The sequence below is a fragment of the Schistocerca piceifrons genome, chromosome 4, assembly GCF_021461385.2.
Source record: "Schistocerca piceifrons isolate TAMUIC-IGC-003096 chromosome 4, iqSchPice1.1, whole genome shotgun sequence".
In the NCBI taxonomy this organism is placed as follows: domain Eukaryota; kingdom Metazoa; phylum Arthropoda; class Insecta; order Orthoptera; family Acrididae; genus Schistocerca; species Schistocerca piceifrons.
This window is the reverse complement of record NC_060141.1, coordinates 378,272,405-378,294,396: the sequence shown is the minus strand read 5'-3', so window position 1 is coordinate 378,294,396 and position 21,992 is coordinate 378,272,405. Positions and strand designations below refer to the sequence as shown.

Sequence of the window (21,992 nt, the reverse complement as noted above, 5' to 3'; positions counted from 1 at the left end):
AAACGTGACCCTGGGGCTTCACCAACTGAAATTTTGTTGGTGAAGTGCTCAACTTGCTCACTGACTGTGTAACTGTTGGTTACGCCTCCCAACCTGGTCTCAAGAGTTGAATGCCACATTCACATACCTTCCCCTCTTCCTCACTCTGCACCTACGATATTTTTCCACAACACTCTAAAAAATTGCGCATTTGTTACGTTATGCGATGACACAATTTGACCAGCTTTCTAACCCCCATATTCGAGTCCCCACAGGTACTTCAATGGGACGGCCATACCTTTGACATACTATTATTTGGGAAACCAATAACAGTGTCCATCAATCACCTTAAGCCAGAATGGGCTCTGCAAGATGCTTTACCAGGCAATGAACACTTCCAACAGCCCCCAACTACTCCATCAGATGACACCCCACCCGAGAAGTGCCCCTGGGCTTCTGAGCTGCACATTGATGTAACAAATTTCTTCTGGAAGTCCTTAACATCAAGTTGCTCGACAACAACTTCCTCCTTAAGGGTCAGCATTCATACCACAGATGGCTCTATCGCCTGTCATTTCAAGAGAACCTTTAAGATACTGCTCAACATCGATATCGCAGCTCTCACCTCCTGCTTCTCCACCAATAGTTTTCTCACCATCACGGCTCTCCACCTGCCTTCTTTGGATAACACACCTTCACCGACACCCTCTGCCCCCATGAGCTTTCTGCCCCCCCCCCCCAAACACAACAACTGCTGCATCACACAATGCCTTTATGACTATCACCTGTACACAATGCGATAAACACCGCATCCTCTCACTGGCTCTGCCACAGATGACAACTCACCCATCAGATCCACGGCGCACAATGATCATCACCTCCATGTTGTCTTGTCATCTTCTGCACTCCGCGCATCTCCTCTCACACTGCCTGCACTATCACTACCAGAAAAGGGGGTGTGTGTGTTGTGGGACCTCCGTGACAATAAACAGTATCGCAAGTGGTCGAATTAGAACACAAACGTGAGTGATATCTGAAAGACAGTTTGGGCAATGCCTTCAAGCAGTGAGGACGTAGATCTATTGTACCGACTTTGATATGATACAGTGTGCACGTATTCAGATACGGGTTGCATTCTTTTACATTCCACAGCCCATCTACAGTAGAGCACTACAAGTCCTTTTGTTTCCAGCTTTTGAACTGTAATGATAGAGTGGAACATAAACCTCTTTTGTAAGAAATTAGTTTTCAGTTGTAACCTCCTGCCAGACTGTATTGCTGCTTTCCGGGGTTTTCATCCATCAGCTTGTTAATGCTATCAATACAGCATGACTCATTTTAAATGGTACGAGTAGAAAAATTTTCCTCTGCCCCTTTTATCCCTGTAGTCATCATAGTATCCTTATGTTCTTAAATTTTCATTTATATACAACATAATTTTCAGAAGAGACTAATGAGATTAAATATTTACTTACTTTAAATCTGATAAGGTCCCCAATTTCTTACTTTTTGTTGTGTGTTTTACACAAATCATTTGTACCAATACCCAGAAAGATCATTCCATGTCAAGTGCCCTAAATTTAACCCTCTACAATTTCGATGAAATTTTTACAGAATGTATGTATAGGTCTTACATGAAGTCATATCAAATTACAATGTGATAAGTAGTATGGTGAGGCACTAGCCACACTTGTAAAGGCCATGTATTTCATATTGCGAAAGATCTGAATAAATCACAAAGTTTGCTTTACTGAGATTAATGATCCAACGGAATTCCCATACAAAGGCGACACCAAGCAGAAAACAGTCATCAGGAATGCCAGAAGACAGCAAGAAATCGGCTTGCAGAAATATCATACCTTCTGGATGTCATCTGGCTGACTAAGTAAGAAATATTCCAGATATGAACTATTCTTATAGTGTAAAGCATAGCTAATGCTTCCTTTTCTATTTGCCAATAATTTCTCTGGGCTATTGTCAAATAGTTTTTAAAATGAGACTGGTTGCTCCAAGACATCTGAACTTCTGAGCGGAAAAAACTGCACCTACGCCTTAATGGGATTTATCAGCTACTACTATCAACATCTTCCCTGGTGTGTATGTGCTGAAGCATAGTGCCAGTCTTATACATTTCAGCATTTGGAACACTTATTTGCACATATTGGAACGGATTTCCACATACATTGCTGCTGTGCTCTGGCCAAGATCATGGCTGGGTCCCAGTCATTGCTTAACTGAAAGCTGCAGTCATTATTTATTAGTTCATCAGTGCCATCGTAATCCATTGCATGTCTGTGGGAGGTGCAGTGTTCTGCTACAGCAGACTTTGTCAGTTGTTTGCTGCCCCTGTTGCTTATATGCTCACTGCACCTCTCCTGTACCATGCGGATAGTCTGGCAAGGTATATGGTAAACTCCCGATTTCCAGAGTCCCAGGTCATCCTTGATTGATCCCAACAAGGCTGGTAAGTAAAACATGCACTTCATGTTATTTTTCCATATTATTCTGATATGGTGCGTTTCTGATGTAGGATAAATGCTGTCATAACAGATTTCTCCTCATCTACAGCAGGCTGTGGTCTTGGCTTCTTTGGTCTTAAGACATGTTGTATATGATGGTTTTTGTAACTGTTCATATGGAACACGATCTTTAGGTGCTGCAGTTCATCTGCTGGACTTTCATGTTCCAAGATTTCATGTGCTCTGTGCACTAGTGTGCTTAGGACACTTTTCCATTGTGAAGAGGCATGACAGCTGGAGGTATGCGACTAGAATAGCTGTATGTGTCAGTTTCTAGCTGTTGCAGAAATCTTGTGTGTGATGTCACCCAAGTACATATCAAAAAACGTATGAAGACTTGCAGGCTGCCAACTCGCAGGGCTGCTTCTTCAGATGTCCCAATAAACACACTGGCCAACTACTGGCGATACCATGCACCCTATTAATAGTATGTCTGTTTGTTCACAGTAATTTTCATCAAATAGAAGTAGATCGATGTAACTACGAATTCAGACAGTTTCATTAGTGCTGGCCCAAACTTTTCTCCTACGAGGCTTAGAGTCTCTCGGACGTACCCTTGTAGAGAGAGATACAACACTGAAAATCATCATGAGGTCCTCTTGGCCCAGTCAAAAGTTCTAGAGCTCCTGGAAGATGTGGGATGAATACCATATGTGGTACCGGCATTTGCGCACAAAGGTCTGAGCATCACTGTTAAGTAAACTAGTGCACCAATGTTGCTAAAAATTTGGCAGAGTGGACATTAGGTAGTCCATAAAGTCTACATGGCATAGCTGGTTGTGGAAAAAGTCTCTTCAGCATCTTCTTAACTGGAAATGTATTATAGAGAAGCTCAATGATCTTCCTCTTCACTCAGCTGGTATGATAATTTTCATTTTTCCTGAAGTCACCATCACCTAATAGGTTGTATATTTTTTGCTTATATATTTGATGTAGTAACAGGACCATGCAGTTCTCTTTGTCAGCTGGTACGCAAGAACAACCTGTTCTACGATGTCCAGCAGAAAAATTGTTGGTCATTAGGCATGCATGAAGACAGCAAGAAGTCGGCTTGCCAAAAAATCACGCCTTCTGGACAATGCCACTCAGTATAATACATCATATCAATTTATATGGCACAAATTACACCTGTTCATCGACCACAAGCTGTTTGTCTAACTGTTCACCCGAAAGATGAATGCATCTGAGAAAGGTGTCGAAAGGGCACAACATTGGGCCCTATTTCTCAGTTCTTACAACAATTTGATTTATTATAAAGCAATAGAAAAGCACACAAATGTGAATATGTTATTTTAGCTTCACATGAGTCAAAATCCAGCATTTAGTAAGGATGACAAAGCCTGTTTAAAATTAGACCTGGTCTTGCAGGGAAAAGTAAATAGTTTTTCAGTTATGGTACATAACATTGTCGAAGTGATGAGCAATGACAGTTTTGCCACAGTAGCAACGTTCTTACAGATTCACCTGAGAGAAACCCAGCAGCAGAACGCAATTACACAGTTTCTTAATCTATTAACCTGAAGTTCTTGGGGTTAATGGTGGTAGAGGAACTATCAAATTTCCCATGCAGCCTCACAAAGTATTGTTTTTAAGGGTTGGAGAGCAGAATGAAATTTCAGTTATGAACAATTCTGTACCTCTAATCATAGCAGACTATCAACTACCTAACCCCAGGGCCAGAGGGAACATCCAAAGGCATAAACAGACCATATGCACTCATAATAATGGACAGATACAAACCATTTGGAATGGCCAGTTATATGGCAATATCTCCACAGCCGTTAACTGTACTAGTTACAGAAACTAACTTAATTTTTCAGATGCGTTTCTGGTTACAAGCACAGTTATGCCACTTTTTTTACTCAATGTCTGGTGCACAATTCATTTATGGTTACTAACACTGGAGATGGTAGCCACAAGACAAAACAACACAAATAAATTATTTATTTTTCTTGTTTTAAGCACTACATTCGTGAAACAGTTTTGATTCCAAGCAGATAAAAACACTTCTCCATAACGAGAGCAACAGCTTCACACAGCAGCAATCTTCCCATATTTATTGCTTTGATCTCACCTGGAACAAACACTTTATGTTAGTATGCAATAAACTTTGCTTTCTACTTCTAATTTATTTTAAAATTGTATAGTATACACATATCACATTGAAAAAAAGGATAACATCAAAGGCAAACCCCACAATTTATTTAACTACCTATTATAACACTACATTTTATTGCTTAAGCTCCCCCCTCTCATACTCCCCTCCCCCATACGACTTTTCATAATGAAAAAGTTATTTTATTAATATCAAGCACAACTCCCTCTATTGGTTCATCCTTATTGGCGTAACCTTCAAATGACTTGACGATGGACACCAATGTACACAGCAGTGGGATACAAATATTTCCATTGTAACAACATACCGTAAATTTGAAAAGTGAAGTTCAGACTTATTTCTGTCAGTTTGTTACAAGTTGTTATAACGTCAAAATACACAAAATACACGGCAAAATTTAAGTTAAATGCGTTATTTTACACCAATCGAAATGGAGTGAAAGATGCTGGAAGATATTTCTCCACAGATCCTAATTCAATATGGTACTGGCAGAGACAAAAACATGAACTCATGGCTACAAAGGGAAGCTCCAAATCTTTCCGTGGGTCTGAAAACAGTGAAATATCCCAAAATTGATAATGGTGTAATTGCTTATGTCAATGAATTTAGGAATGATGGTTGTGCTGTCTCTTACGAAACAATCCTGCTGTGGCTGCCCACTTCATACATCATAGCACCTACTGCATTGGCACCCCACTTCACATCCAGCCACCATGGGAGGCCTGCATCACAGGGTGTATATTCACCAGGAAAACCTGGGTCATCTGTGTTGTCAACACAATTATTTAATGGCGGTCACAACACACTAGGCCTCCACCAACAGCTGCCAGGGACCGCTACCCATTCACGGAGCCTGCAGAACAGCTACACCAGAGGTCGCAGTTAGCCCAGGAACTACTCTGATATGCCAGGCACATGATCGCAAATAGTTATGGCAAATACATTCGCCAAACGGGCTTTACAGGGTGGCACACTGCCGGCAAAGGGTAGTTCAATGAACTGCTTAGAAGTATACAGAGCTGCCATCCCGGCAGCCATGGCCAGATGCCTCTTCTAGGTGGCCGATCTCTTGCAGATGGACGTGGTATAGTCGACAAACATCTCTACCCATGAAGAGCCGGGTCGTGTGATGATCCACAGTTGTGTTTACTGCATTTCTATTATGCTAGTGTAGATACTTCAGATTCAGAACAATGCTTGTGAGATAGCTGCTATGCTGAACACTGACAGAAAGAATTTTAAAGCAAGCGTTGGTTGGATGATTCGTTTTATGAGACAGCAAAATCTCAATCTACAAAGGAAAACATCTTCATGCCAGCATTTACCTCAACACTACACAGATAAGGTACCACTGTTACATAGTACAACTGCAACAGCAATATGACTATTTCCTCTTCCAGGTTGGTAACACTGACCAGACACCAGTGTTTAACGCGTTGCATAACACCACTGTTGCTCCAACTGGCTCAAAAAGTGTCCTCGTGAAGACAACTGGAGCAGAGATTATTAAAATGCACAGTGATCCTGTGCATTGCAGGAGAGAGCAATAAACTTCCACAGCACACCATTTTTAAAACGAAGACATTACCAAAGGAGACTACCACACATGGCATTCACTTACTAGTTCAGGAAAAGAGCTGAATGATAGCAGATTTGATGGTGGATTGATTGGAGAAAGTCTAGGAAAGATGACCAGGGCTATTATTACAAAGGAAGCCCCTTCTTGTCCAAGACAGCTTCCAGGATCACCTTCTGGAAGCTGCAAAGGAGAAAATGAAACAGATGAAGCCCCATCCTGTCATCATCCCTGGAGATTTAACGCCCATTCTTCAATCTTGAGATGTCAGTGTCAACAAGCCTTTCAAAGAACATCTTTGAGACACCTGTATTCAGGATGGACGGCAGAGAGAACTCATCACATGACTCCAGGAGGCAATATAAGGAAGCCAGCAATACCGATGATGTGCAAGTGGTTAATCAGTGCGAGGGGGAAAATAAGTGTCGATATTGTTAAGAAGAGTTTTTAAAAAACTAGGATTTCTTGTGTCATTGACAGTGGAACAGTGAAAATGAAGAAGATAATATGTTATCTGAGCCTAAAAATAGTGATGATAGCGATGAAAGCGAGGCCACAGAATAGTGAGAGAAAAGAAACAATTAAACAACTCATTGCTGCTTTTCACTGTAGACATAATGAAACCACGGTACGAATCCAGTTCTTTTGTGTTAATTAAAATAAATACTGGTAGGTACCACTTTTTTCACAATTACTGTAAATAAAACTTTTACCTACCTAATACAGTGTATCCCTTCCTTTCTGAATTCCTACAAGCATCACTCTACTACTCACTTAATTCTCTCCCTAGTGTTTTCAAGAAATTTTTTCAAGGAAAAAAGGGCGGTATTATGTGATAAAATGCAGTACATATAGTGGTCAGTTTTCTGTGAAACTTATTGAAGCATACACTATTATTAAATTTATTTGCTGATTGTTTGCTGAATCTTTTTGAATGTGTGGCTTAACTTTGAGATCTACTGTACAAAATTTGTGTGTTCTATGAACTCAAGCAATGGAAATTTAAGTACATGCAAAACTCACTTTGGGAAATACATGAATAAATGCAAAGTCCAACTTACACATGCTTACTGACAATAGTTAAAAACAACTGTAAGACAGCCGCTATTGGCAAAATGAAAAACAAGACAGCCAAAGCAGTACATAACACAATAAACGAAAACCACAATCTGTAACATTTCTTCTTTATGAATTTCATAAAGGATAGCATGTTTGTACCATCATTTACAATAATGCTCACTAGCTTCCAAGAACTCATGTCAGCAATCTGGCACTGATTTGCCAAGCAACACCTTGTAACAGTTTTCACAAGCTGGTGAATTTTTCTTTTAACCAGTATCACTTCTACTGTAATGTGTTATCTCTGTCAGTCCCACTCACAAGATAGAAATGTTTGACGGCAATAATTACTCTTTCGGAGCTGGGAATTCCTTTTTTCTCTCACTGTGTAATTTACAGCTGCTGGCAGCTTCCAAGCTTATGATCTGCTCACATATACAGGAGTGGGACAAAAATATGGAAACACCATGAGAAATGCGTAGTTGAAGACAAATGCAAATGCTAGCCAAGCCCACAGGCTGTGCTGTTGTATCTGACCACAAATGGTACCTGTGCAAGGTCCTCATTAAATTGCAATGTCAGTTGTAGTCAGAACAGTGTTCTGTGTAGTTGTGACGGCACTATGTTGGAGCTCAGTGACTCCAAATGTGGGGAAATTGTTGGTGCTTGCCTGGTGGGTGCTTCCGTAGCCACAGTAGGTGAAGTGTTTGGTATTTCGAGAGACACTGTATCGTGTGTACACCACATAACAGGAAAAAGGAAAACATCCACTAAGTCACAACACTGGCACACATGTGATGAGTGATCGTGGCAGATGGTCATTGAAGACAATGTGATGAAAAATAAAAGGACAACAGCTGCAAAATCACTGTAGAACTGGATTGTCGCACTTGTGAACCCTGTCAGCACCAAAACAACACAAAGGGAGCTCCATACGCAGGAGAAGGCAGGGCGAGCTGGAATTTCAAAATGCTCATCAGTGATGCAAATGCCCATCAATGGAAGAAAGTCATTTGGTCAGATGAGTCTTACTTCACATAGTAGCCAACAACTAGCTGAAAAGGGGACCATATGAGTTTCCCCTCACTGATTTGATTCATAGTGACAGGGTGTGTCAGAGCATAAATAGAATTTCAACTATGTAAACATGAGGACACAACTTCCAACCATTTTCTATGCTATTGAGATAGAAAATTTTAGGCCTGCTTACAGACTTCGTAGGATCACTTAGTAACCATGGTGTCCACAGCCGAGCATATAAACACTTAATTTCTTATGTGCAAGCTCTGGATCAAATCTCGCTGTCACTTCTAACTTTTGAAGAAATCTGCATCAGTATTCGATGACATGCTACAATATGTGTGATATGGTGCAAAACTGTGGGACAGCTGAGAAATGTTCATGAGTTTAACCAAGTTTGTTTTGCAATATAAACATTGAAAAACCCATGCCCATGGAAAAATTCGGCATTCATTAGACATGCTGTATGTCACAATAATTACTGTTATCCATTATCCTACAATTAGTATCATCCTGATTTGTGCAGTACTTCATAGGTTACTCATTATACTTGTCACAAATGTAGCTGCAATAATAATAATAATATGGGTATTATTAAATTTTTATAATTTGCACAGTCTTAACACAACTGTTGTTATAATTACACAGAAATAAAAAAAGTACCGATGGTGAGGACCCAGAGACTGCACGCTTATGAAACTAAGTGCTTACTCTCTTCACTGCGACTCACTGCGCCCCTAAGCAGTACTGTAAGCAAGCATGCCTAAAAGTTTCTAATTCAATTTTCATGAAACTGGTTGAAGGCTGCAACTTCCCACTTGAAGTCGTGGTTGTGTGCGGCACACACTGTCAATACAAATAAATTCAGTCAGTGGAAATTTGTATGGTCCCCCTGTGTGAGTTTACGCCCAAAGACTGAAATATAACAGGTGTTTGGTGGTGATTCGGGCCGCCAATCGTGGTATTCCATGGGCCCCATGGTTACTTTGCAAGGTCGCATTACTGCCAAGGATTATGTGACCATTTTGTCTATCAGGTCCATCCCATGGTGCAATGTTTGTTCCCCAGTAGCGATGCTGTGTTCCACAATGACAGGGACTCTCTTAACACAGCTCGCGTTGTCCAGGACTGGTTCTAAGAGCACAAGGATGATCTGTCACATCTTCCCTGGCCACCACAGTTACCAGACCTCAATATTACTGAGCCCTCATGGTCTACTTTGGAGAGATGGGTGTGTGACTGCTATCGCTACCTTAAATGGCCACTGTTTTACAGGAGGAATGGTTTAAGGTTCCCTTGAAAACCATTCAGGACTTGTATTTATCCATTCCATGACAATTGGAAGCCGTTCTGAATGCCTAATATAATCCAACACCATGTTATGCTGCTAATGTGTTTAGTGTTTCCATATTTTTGCCCACCCCGTGTATTTTAACCCCTACCATTTTGAAACAGAGTGAACATGCCATTTACCACTATCTCAGTAACTCTAACAGACGTGCTATACTGGCAATGTCCACTGCATGTATTATATTTCAAAACAGAACCTGAGAGTTTTAAATTTATTTCACTGTTTTGGCAGTTTAACTTTTTCTTGCACAATTATCATCATCCCCTGTTTATAATAATTTCTCCTACACACCCCAATCCTCCCTATCTCTCACATACTTCTCTTCATTCCCTGGTTTGTCATTTCACATTATTCCTTTTCTTATTAGTTCCTTGCTCCTCCGCCAACTTATTTTTTAAATTTTTACTATAGCCTGAGAAAGGGTTGTGTTGGATGAAGTGGGCGAGGAGAGAAAGGAGGAGGAGAGAGGGAGGAGGAGAGAGGGAGGGTCAGAGAAGAATAGCTGTCAGCTGGGAGGGAAAAGTAGCACATGCACAGGAGTGGAATGCAGGAGTACAGAAAGGCAGCAACTGCATGGGACAGAATGTGGCAAGGGCACCGGTATAAGTAATTCTCGTGTGATACAAGATGATGATTACACAGAGGAGAGACAGGAAAAGGACCAAGACTTTGGGGAAAAGAGTGTGTGAGGTGCAAGATGAGTGAAGTTAGGGTCAAAGGACGGGTGTGGAGCAGGGGGCTAGCAAAGATTGAAGCTAGGAAGATTACAGGACCAAAGGATTTGATGCAAGGACAACTCCCATCTATGTAATTCAGAGAAGCTGGTGTTGGGGAATGGAATCCAGGTAGCACGGATTGTAAAGCAGTGTGTTCTGGCACTAGATGGCTGACCCTGCTATTAGTCAAAGTTTGGCAGAGACGATTTATTTGGGTAGACAGCTCGTTGGTGGTCACACCCACATAAAATGCTGTGCAAAAACTGTAGCAGAGCTGGTATAAAACATGACTGCTTCCATAGGTGCCCCTGTTTGTTATAAGATAGGATAATTCCATTATGTGATAGACTAGTTTGTGTTGGGTGGGTGCATTAGACAAGTCCTGTCTCCAGGTCTACCACAGGGGTCAAGGGTATGACCCATATGGCAAGGGGTTACAATTTGGTGTGGTGTATGGAAGACATAAGATTTTGCATAGATTGGATGCTGGGCTCTCATTCATCCACAGCCTCAATAATTTCTTTCTGATCCATTTCACCTTCTCCTGCTCAGTCCAATCTGCTACTTTCCTGGATGTTGAACTCAACCTCTCTGATGTCTCCCTCCATACTGCTGTCCATACCATACCCATTTACTTGCATTGCGACAGCTGTCATCCCTTCCACGCCAAAAAATTACTCTCATATAGCCTGACCACCCAAGGATCGTCCAACTGCAATGACACGAAACCCCTTGCCCAGTATGCTGAAAGCCTTACAAAGGTCATCACGGACACGACTATCCTCCATACCTAGTCTGCATAAAAATTCGCTGCATCATATCCTCATACTCTCTAATCTTTTGACAACACCAAAGAATCAGCTGCAAAGTAATGTCCTCTTCATCACTCAATTTACTCCTAGACTGAAATAAATGAACCATATCCTTTGCCGGGGCTTCAACTACTCATCATCGTGCAGAGAAATTAATACACAACTCACAAGCTTTACCGTTCCTCCTCCAGTGATACCAATTCCACAACCCACACAAGCTACCCGATATGCTACCCATAATTAAGCCATGCCCACTCTCAACACCTTTACACATGGGTCATAGCACAAACCCTGTGGAAGAACGAGGTGCAGGACCTGTCTGATAAACCCAGCCAGGAGATTCTACTCCCATCCCATCACAGGCCTATTCTATCTTATCTGAGACACCAATCATGTCATTTGTAAGCTATGCTGCAGTTTTTGCACATTTTTTGTGGTCTTGACCATCAACCGGATGTCTATGTGTGTGAATGGCCACTGCCAAACTGTGGGCAAGAGTAGAGTTGACCACCTAATGGTGGGATATGGTATGGAAAACAAAATGTTAGTTCTCAATGGCTGCTTCACAACCTGTGCCACCTGAATACCCACCGTCTCTTCAAACACCAGCTTCTCCCTATCACACACATGGGAGATGAATAAATGCTTCACACAGTTTTTGTCAAGTCACATTTATCAACTTCTAGCTTTTGACAACTTCCTCTGCCGTCATCATCAGGAAATTTCAGTAGGCCATTAAGTACATTAGTTGGTGTAATTATGCCAGTCACGAAGTCACAGAACTTCCACATGAAACCAGAGGCTATGTCAATGTCTATGAGAAGAGTATGTAGCCACTGTCTCCGTTAAAGTAGTTGTTACACATTCTGATCAAAGTGGTTTCTTAATGACATAATCCAAGTAGGTAGATGCATGGGATAATATTTTCTTTCCAGAAAACATAATGGTATGTTTGACTGTGATGCTGTTTTCTGCAGCAGTAGATTTGTGGAAATCATGATATTTAATATGGCATCAATGTTCTGTGCAGCATTCTGAAATCATTCTTATTTACTGACTAGCAGGTACTTCTGTATCTGACTGTGATTCAGATTCCCCACCTAACATGGACATGTCAGAAGGGCTACGACTGCGAGTAGCAGGTGCGTGCCGCTGTTGTAAGGGGAGCTACTGCAGAGATATGCATGGCACTTGGTGGCACCAAGTGGTGACTGTTTGCCACTGAGACTGTAACCCGGGCTCGTGACGTTGCTCATTCCTTGCTGTACTTTATAACTGTTTATATTGCGCCACTGCACAGTCAGATTCACTTAGTTTGTCTCCAGTCTAAAGTAGTTACCAATTTGGAACACTGTATTGCTACACAGACTTTGCCTCCCCCCCCCCCCCCCCCCGACTTGTTAGTGCTTTGTTCACTTCACGCACTCACTCTGCTGCGGACTTAAAGGAGCATGTGTTCATTTCCCTATGGTTCAGTGTGCTCACCGAAGCAAATGACGATAAACAGTTTCTACCACGCTATGCAGGATAGGTAACTGGCGGCGAGGAACTTTTTCATCATGCATTTTCAATTAGTGAATCATGGGTCCTGTGTTTAAGTTGTGGCAGCAGCAGTTGCAGCTACAGCAGTGGGAACAGCACATATGCTCTTCCAGTTTCTCCAGAATCAACAACAGATGGCAGCTGCTGTTTCCATGCCTCCCCCCCTCTACTATTCACTTCCTTCAACAAGGCAACAAAGAGCTGGAAAGTCTTACAGCATTTTGAACTGAACTGCAAGGTAAGTCAAACTGATGACCCCTGAACACTGTTTTGCACTGTTACTGTCATATACCAGTAAATACTACAAAATGTTACAAGAATTATGCCCAGTCTCGGACCCTAGTAGTATGAAGTTTGCAGTTTGCTGAACGAATACTATGGTCACCAAATGCACGTCTTTGCAGCTAGGCTCAAGTTGGTGCTTGTCCCTCCTGTGCTCTGCCCCCACATATTGCAAATCATACGCACTGCGTACTGGGGAATGTGCTAAACAAAAGCAATGGTGCAGAACATACCGTTCGCAACTGCTACGACCATGCGCAAAACCAGTCAGCCCCAGCACAGCATTTTAACACCCTTACCACCCATGGCAAAGAGCAGACTTGGATTTTGCCTTTTCCAGGGACTGGTGTGATTGTTGGCACTGAAGCCCTTTCAAATTTTTTGTATGTAGTGCAGATGTCTGAAACATCCTCTGGGGCCACAGCCCAAGCCTCATCTACTATCTTTGCTAAAGAAGGGGCCTCAGTTACATTTGTTTACAACAACATCCCACATTTTACAGTTTTACTGGATTTTATATATGTAATGGTGTTGAGCACCTGACCACCACCCTGTTCATCCGGCATCCGATTTGGAAACTGAGTAGTTGGTCAGGACATTAAAGTCACAGATGAAAAAAATCTTGACACTAGCAAACTTAAGAGATACACGCGCCAGCTTTCTGGCCACATACCGGGCCAACCCTGTCAATGGATGTAGCCTAGCTGAGATTTTGCACAGGTGCCGAACACATACCGTGTTTTACCTCATCTGGTGGCACAGACTCTGCCCCCCTGCACCCCACTGGCTCTTACGTGTGGGCTCGCACATTCAGCTGAAACCTCAAGTTGACCCTAGGTGTCACAGTTGACAATAGGTGGCAACAGATGTTCGAGGTGGCTGTCAGCAAGCAGCAGTTGGTCTGTCACAGCAATCACCTCCACCCACAGCATGACTTGCCAGCCCGGAATCCTCCTCTGGCATAGATGGGGCAGCACCACTAGACTCGTCACAAAGCTGTAGTCACAGAACTGTACTAATCTCAGGGCCTGCTCTTTCAACCTCTACCCTCCACCCACTGCAAGGCATCATAGGGAAGTAGAGGCTAACAAGCAACGGAGCCAATGGAGGTTCTCCTCCTTCCCAGCACACTTTGCACAGCTGCTGTCCCTACTGCCGGAGCCGTCCACTCCGAATGATCGTGGGATTGTGCAAGTTTTCGGGGTGAGGTGCCAATGGAGGCTGAACCATTGGCACCACCCGCATCACATAAGTTATGCCCCAGAGGACATTACTCCCCACAGAACATTACTGGGCCACAATCCATCCAGATGGTGCCATCTCCCACTCACTCTGGCTGTGGAGGACGTGCAGCTCGAGCCATTGGCAGGGATTCCGGTTTCGCCCTCTCTTCAGAAGTTTTGTACCCAAAAGTGGATTTTCTGCCTAGTGCAGACGTGAACATATCAAAGTTGCTAAGGCTGCAAACAGCAGCTGCATGCCATATGGCACCACCAGGAGGCGACTGTTTGCCACTGAGCCTGTGGCCCAGGCTTGCGGCATGATCATTCCTTGCTGACTTACAAGGAGAGGTCCAGAGATCGGATCAACTTTTGGAAAATGTCTATGCAGTAGTGTAGGCTAAGATAACAGGTAGCACACCCTGCAGCCACTCAGCCTGGTGGGCACTTGTTGACTTTGATCATTATTTTTATTCAATAATTGGTTTAAATGTAATTTTTTACTACTCTTTTGTCACATCATTTTAATTGTCGTATCACCTTTTTTCAATTGCTTTTTTTTCCCTTCAGTATCATTCTTTTTCCTCTTGAAAACTTCGTTCACACTATTTCAATTAATTTTATGTATTAATTTTGATTTAATTTATTTCCTTTTATCCTCCTACTTTTTCGTCCGTGTTAGTGAAGTCATTATTTCTATTACTCATTTTGCTTGAATTTCATGTTACTTTCGTTTAGATCTTCATCTGCATTATTTTGTCCGTAGTGCAATAAGAATTTTTGTTTTCAATGTTTGTAAGACAATTACCACCAAATAAAAAAAAAGAACATCTTGTACCGAAAAATATATTTCTGACACCATTGCAGCGACTTCAATGCCCATCATCCCTTTTGGGGCTCTCCTGCATCCTGTCAAAGAGGCTCACTCTTGGCGGATGTCTTCAACCATCTCAATCTTGTCATTAAATTCACATTCACAAAAATTCTGAGAGGAAAAAGAATGATGCAAGGAAAAAAAAAAAAAAGGGAACAAATAAAAAAGTTCATACTGCGAGTAAGGTGATGTGACAAAGGAATACAACCAAAAATTACATTGAATATCTTAATAAAAATAATGATCAAAATCATTTCGATAAAGATTAAAAAATAAAATAAAAGTTAAGCACCAAATGAGACTCAAACCCACACCCTTCTGCATATGAGGCCCATATCTTCTCTATTATGCCACAGAACCAACCTACACATCAGTACTTTCTTAAAGGTAGGTAATGAGCGTCACATAAAATTCCAAAATATTTCTTCATCAAAAACTCACAATGGCGCACCAGAGTGAGTGGCTGCAGGGTATGACACCTTGAGTCTTAAGCCACATCACTGTACAGACGGTTTCAAAAAGTCGATACCAATGCTCAGGACTTCTTGTTGGTTTGTTTCCGGCCTCGAGTGGTTACCGATTTGTAACTGTTGTAAACCTATGCTGACTTCGCTACATCCCGATGACTTGACAGTGCTTTGTTCACATTGCGAACTCAGTTTACTGCGGACCTATAGGAACATGTGTTTGGTTTCCTGTGGTTCGGTGTGCCCACTGGAGCAAGTGACGATAAACAATTTCTAGCCACACCACACAGGATAAAAAAGGTACTACGTTCATGAGATTTTTTTATGAATTCCATACTTCGTAACGAAAGGTATGAAAGCAAAGGACATTAATGCCGATTTCCAGAATACACTGGTAATCTGCTCCTTCATATTCAACTGTTGCCAAGCAGACAAATGAATTTCAAATTGGTCAGGAGAGCTTAGATGATGAGCCAGGAAGTGGTCGGCCAAGATGTGTCATTATTCCAGAAATCATTGCAAAAGTGCACAAAATGGTAATGGAGGATCGCCGATTGAAAGTGCGTGAAATTGCACACACCTGCCAGATGTCATCTGAAAGGGTATATCACATTTTAACAGAAGAATTAGAAATGAAAATTTATCTGCAAGACGGGTGCTGCGGTTCTTGACACTGGATCAAAAACACATGAGAACGGACATATCGGAACAATGGTTGGCCTGTTTTAGGAGAAACAAACAAGATTTTTTGCTCCAGTTTGTGACGACATATGAAACTTGGGTGAGCTACTATACCCCAGAGACAAAACAACAGTCAAAGCAGTGGAAACATGCTGATTCTCCACCACCAAAGACAGCAAAGACAATTTTGGTGGAAAAGGTCATGGCATCAGTGTTCTGGGATGCAAAGGGGATTCTGTTTGTAGATTAACTCCCCACTGGGAAAAAAATTACTGGAGAATACTATGCTAACCTCCTAGGCAAACAGCAACAAAAGATACAAGAAAAAATGTCAGGTTTAGCAAGGAAGAAAGTAATCTTCCATCAAGATAATGCGCACTCGCATGCATGTGCTGTTGCCATGACAAAATTAAACGAACTAAGGTATCAATTGTTGCCACACCCGTCTTATTCACCTGATATGGCTCTGTCAGAATTCCATCTCTTTCCAAAACTGAAAATTTTTCTTGGTGGATGAAGAACTGATAGCTGGAGTTGATAATTCTTTTGCAGGCCTAGAAGAAACTCATTTCCGAGATGGGATCAAAGCACTGGAATATCGTTGGACCAAATGCATTAATCTACAAGGAGACTACATTGAAAAATAAAAAAAAGTTTCAATGATGTAAGGACTTTTTTTCTATTCCATTCTGAGAACTTTTCAGACCACCCCCGCAGCTCTGAAGAAAGGGGGGAATGCTGTGGGCTGAACACTTTCTGATGATTATCTTTGTGCTTTTTGTTACCTATGGTAGTTCTTCCAGAATACATTTTCCAGATCTCTGATCTCAGACTCCCTGTTTTAGCTTTATATATCAGCTTATTTAAAATTGCTTTCATATGGGTTGGATGATACCACCAAATAAAATATTGTGATTTCGAAACATCTATTGTAACCAAACACAGAGTGTATACGTGGACAAGGGAAAAAAGAATTTCTGGATTTTCTCAGATGTACCAGTTAAAAATACACTTTTTCCAGGTTAGGTGACAGAATACTTTCTCTTGGAACCACAAAACTTAGCAACCCTTTGAATGGTTAAGGTTTTATACACTGACATAGAACTCCCTGGCACTTCAGAGTATGACCCCCCCCCCCCCCCCCAAAAAAAAAGACTCATTTTGGAAATATGTTTCACGAGCAGCAGCGTGTACGCTGCATATTTTTGTTTTACGAAAGTATATATTTGAATTCCACCGAACACAGCATGTTAGTTCCTGAAGCATTGAAATCAGGACTGCTATGCACTTTAGTAAGCAGCACCCGTCTTGCAGATAAATTTTTCATTTCTAATTCTTCTGTTAAAATGTGATATACCCTTTCAGATGACATCTGACTTTAGTAAGCTAATCATAGCTGACGTAACATGATCTCGCCAGCCAATGATAGATCTTCAGAGCATGCGACACGTTATGTAGTCAGCCAACAGCAACCAACATCACTGTTCAGCAGTGTGAACATATAAATATGAAAAGTTAATGGTTTAAATTAATACGCATTGTGTAGCTACAAGAAAAGCTTTCACATATAATATTGGTCTTTTTTACACATGTTACACTTTAATACATCACACAAATGTGCCAGTAAATTTTAAAATAATACAGAAGTGTCTAGGCATGAAATTCTGCTAAGTGGTTGGTCATCACGGTGTTAAGCTTTAAATGAGAATCAAATGCTCTGTGATTTAAGAAATTCAAAGCACATTCACACACATAACATAACTCATCTTGCGTAAAATGAAAGTAACGCTTTTCAACCACCATTCACAGTATTTCCCATGACCTGTTAGATTCATTTCAGCAGTTGTCAGAGAGCACCAGAAAATGGCATTACTGCGCGCGCGCAGCTACAATGACATAGGAAGCCCACATGTTCGTACCTGTAAAGTGTTAACAGAGCTTACATTACGTCTTAAATGAAACAGAGCATCAGAGGGTACCCCAAGAGCATCGGAATTTCATAAACCAGACTAAAATGCATAATTTGGCAGAAAGTGCGCATTTGTATGTCCAGATTCACAAAGAAATAGGCCCCAACCTGATGTTAAGCTTTTCAGTGTGGTTTTTGGGCTGCAAATTATCTTGGGAGTACCAGTATCTAATGCTTGGTTCTTTATTATGGCATAATGCCATATGTGCCAGGAGATAAAAACGGGCACTTGTAATTCAGTTAACAGTTGACACTAGCCAGTACTGTGGAATAAAATGCTTCGTTTCAAATAAATTGACTGCATCTGCAGAAAAGATTAATAAAGGCCAAATTTCTTTAGCAAATCGACATAAATAACTTCAGTATTCTGAAAGGCAATTAATGCTTGACTGCCAAAACCTGGAATTAAAATAAAACCAGGAAACTAAAACTAATAACATTTCAGTCTTTTGTAATTATATGACTATTTTAATTCACTTGCTAGCTCTCGGCCACATAAATTCGTTTTGTTTTCATTTGACGTGAGAGTTGTAAACGAAGAAGAAACAGCAGAATCACTAAACCTAAACACAGGTCACGTGGAGACTAGCGTCCTCTCCACTGCTACTTAGACTGCTCTGTGCATGCCCGAATTTGGCAGCTTGGACTTGCCAGAAGAATTTTTCCGGCTGTGTCCGATTGCTTGTTGCTACTGCTAATACAGCTAACAGCCGTACTTCAAACAGCCATAAGCGGAAGCAGGTTCTGCTCATATGCGAATCAACTGCGCATGCGCATGAGCCCACTGGCAACTGCTCAAATGAACCTAATGCAAACCGTTGTGACCTCACTGTCATCGGAAGCAGTTTGTTGTTATGAAGTATTGCATAGTCTTTGCCCTAAAGCCTTTGACACATTTTGATGTTGGCAGGCACTTGTGTGTGCAATGTCGTTTGTTGTCGGAAAAGGCACATTTCCTTTGCAACTTAAGTTTATTTTGGTTTTCTTTCCCTTGTTTATGTTTTACTGCTGCAATATTATTCTGCAATAGTGGGCTAAAGTAAAAGTCTTTGTTAGAGTATCAGTTCTTACCAGTCAAAATTACAAAATTTTTAACTGAAAACTAAAACAATGAAAAATTCCCGGGTTTTTCCCAGATCTCCCGGGTCGTGTACACCCTGCAAACAGCCTCATGAACAAATTGGCATTCCGGCCCGAGATACTGGAGGTGGCGGTCATGTGTGCATGAGCAGTGCTCACTTGTGTGTATGATGGTATATTTTTCTCTTTTGCTGATGAGGGCTGTAGCTGAAAGCTTTACGTAAGTGTCTTTTAATTGTGTCTGTCTGCAACTTAATGTGTCTTCTTTATGGTAAGTAGTAATCTATATTTTCCTACATTGTTGATATTCCTACCTGGAGTTTCCATTGTTTAACATACGATATGTTTGATGGAACGGAACAAGCAAGCAAGTGCATTATAATATAAAAACCACCAAATACGGCGTTCAACTCCATGTGACTCGATACAAGCTTTGCTTGTGATGTATGCTGCATGGCACTCGCCATGTTACTCTCCACGAGGCAAAAACCTGACATGGTATATTCTTCCTTTCACACTCTGAATGTAGTTGAATGTTGAATTACACAATGTGGCATCATCAGCTCCTTATACACAAAAATTTTCATGCCCCGTGAGAGGATGCCTGTAGCATACGGAAATTCCGTGACTTCATAATGTCTACATGACATAAATCAGCCAACTAAAGTACCTAACAGCCAATGAAATCTCCTAATAATAACAACAGAGGAAGTTAATCACAGCTCAATACTTACAAATCTGATGTGGCAAGAGCTCTTGTGAAGTAAAGCATTTATTCAGGAAAGCCGCATCTAAAGACTATGTTGTCATATATCGGAGTTGCGACTGAAACACATCACTACACCATAATACTCTTTCCCTCAATCTCTGCTAGCTCCTGTCCAAAACCCATCTCCAACCTGCCCCAAAACTGAAACATCAAGAAACCTGAATCCAACCCTTCTTCCCCAGTCTCGCCTTTCTCTGTTCTGTCCCCCCCATTCCTAATCCACTCATTCATGTCATCATCATCATCATCATCATCATCACACACACAGCATGAACTGTGCCTTTACTACAGTCATTACAATTCTCAGAGTGCTCTAATAATTCACTTCTTGTTAGCTCGACAATCACAACGTCTGACTGCTATGAGGACATGGGTTCAATTCCCAGTACTGCTGCGATTTTTCTCTTGGTAAGAGAACTGGAATAGGATGCACTTAGCCTTATGAGGTCACCTGAGGAACTATCACAATGACAAACAATGGCTTGAAGGTCTGAAAGAGAGGTGAGGCCTCATGTTCCTGTATACAGTCTCCAAATGATGCCACATGGCAGATGACGACTTGGGGATCCCTCAACACTGTGTGGTCTTCAGGGACTAAACACACATTAACTTTTTGAAACCATTTTGTTCACCTCCTTCAACAAATAATGTTTTTAATGACTGAAACTTCAGTCTCCAAGTTCCTCCAACTTCCACTGGCTTTCCAATTTTTCCTGCCTGTCCGTAACTGGTGGAGTAGCATTCTGTGTCTACAATGTGTTTCTGTATATCGCACAGGTTTCAAAAATTCCACAGATGTCATCCATTCGTAATACACAAAAGTAAGTAATACACAAAAGTAAGTTTTGAGTTGCCTCATTCAGTCTTCCTTCCCCAATGCAAAAGCAGCTCATTTCATTCCATAAAAATTCATGTCTAGTAAATAAAGAAATTTAGCTCAGCATGACCACATTCACACTTACATCTAACAATGCATTTTCTGCAGTGCTTGTGACAATTTCACACCACTTACCATGATTAGCCATGCTTTTTTGCAGTAAGTGATTCATTAGGAGGAAATAAGTTTGCTGGTGATTTTTACACCAATTATAAGTCTGACAGTAATACGTATAATACCAGTTTAATTCTACTACACATTTATTTGGGTTGACATCAATTATTATTTTGCTCTTTCTGTACTAACTATACTGCAAATGTTCACTATTTCTCACAATTCACAGCACTCTAAGGACAGAAAAAGGCAAAATAATAATTCAGTTAACTCTGTGTTTTGCAATGTTTGTAAAAAAAAATCATACTCACAAAAGATAACGGTAAAAAAAAAAAAAAAAAAAAAAAAAAAAAAAAAAAAATATATATATATATATATATATATATATATATATATATGGAAACCTACTCAAAATTCTGAACAGACAAACTACTATTAAAAGAATTTTATGCTTACCTGTAGAATCTTTTTCCACACAGTAGCAAGCATCGTAAAAATCAGTAAAAGTGCAGCTAATTTCGTAGAGATATTCACATAAATGATGGAGACAGAGATCTTTTGTTATTTTTTCTAAAGTCTCAGGCAGACGAAGCAGCACCTGTAACAGAGAAATAAATATTCGTAACATATTTCTGAAGTAATTTCATAATTAACAACAGCAATAAAAATGTACATACAGTGGAGACACTTTTAGATTAATTATGCTTACTAGGTTTCAGGTTTTTTAAGGTGAAAATTACACAATAATTAAGCATAACAGGTAAACATGCCTATTACATACCTTATGAAAAGATATAAAACAAGTACTTACAAAGAAATTACAAAATGTGACTATATTTCGAAACCTTATGATGAGTAGAAAAATAACTCAAGTAATAATTTGGATAACTTTAATACTATCATACAAACTCAAAGCCAAAATTTCCATCTGATGATAATGAGGAGTGACAAATGCCTAGGTTAGTATTT

The 21,992-nt window shown here is 40.8% G+C and overlaps 1 protein-coding gene across 2 annotated transcripts in view; it reads right to left on the bottom strand.

Moving 5' to 3' along the window:
• Positions 1-4,425: 4,425 nt before the first annotated feature.
• The window catches only part of LOC124795070 (arginine--tRNA ligase, cytoplasmic), a 129,729-nt gene continuing 112,162 nt past the window's right edge, over positions 4,426-21,992 (bottom strand). For both annotated transcript variants that reach the window (XM_047258879.1, XM_047258880.1), the window contains exons 12-13: positions 21,480-21,621; positions 4,426-4,572 (exon numbers count right to left, since the gene is read on the bottom strand). In XM_047258879.1, coding sequence (XP_047114835.1) covers positions 4,463-4,572; positions 21,480-21,621 — 252 coding nt within the window. In that variant the 3' untranslated portion in view covers positions 4,426-4,462. The remainder of the gene's footprint in view (positions 4,573-21,479; positions 21,622-21,992) is intronic.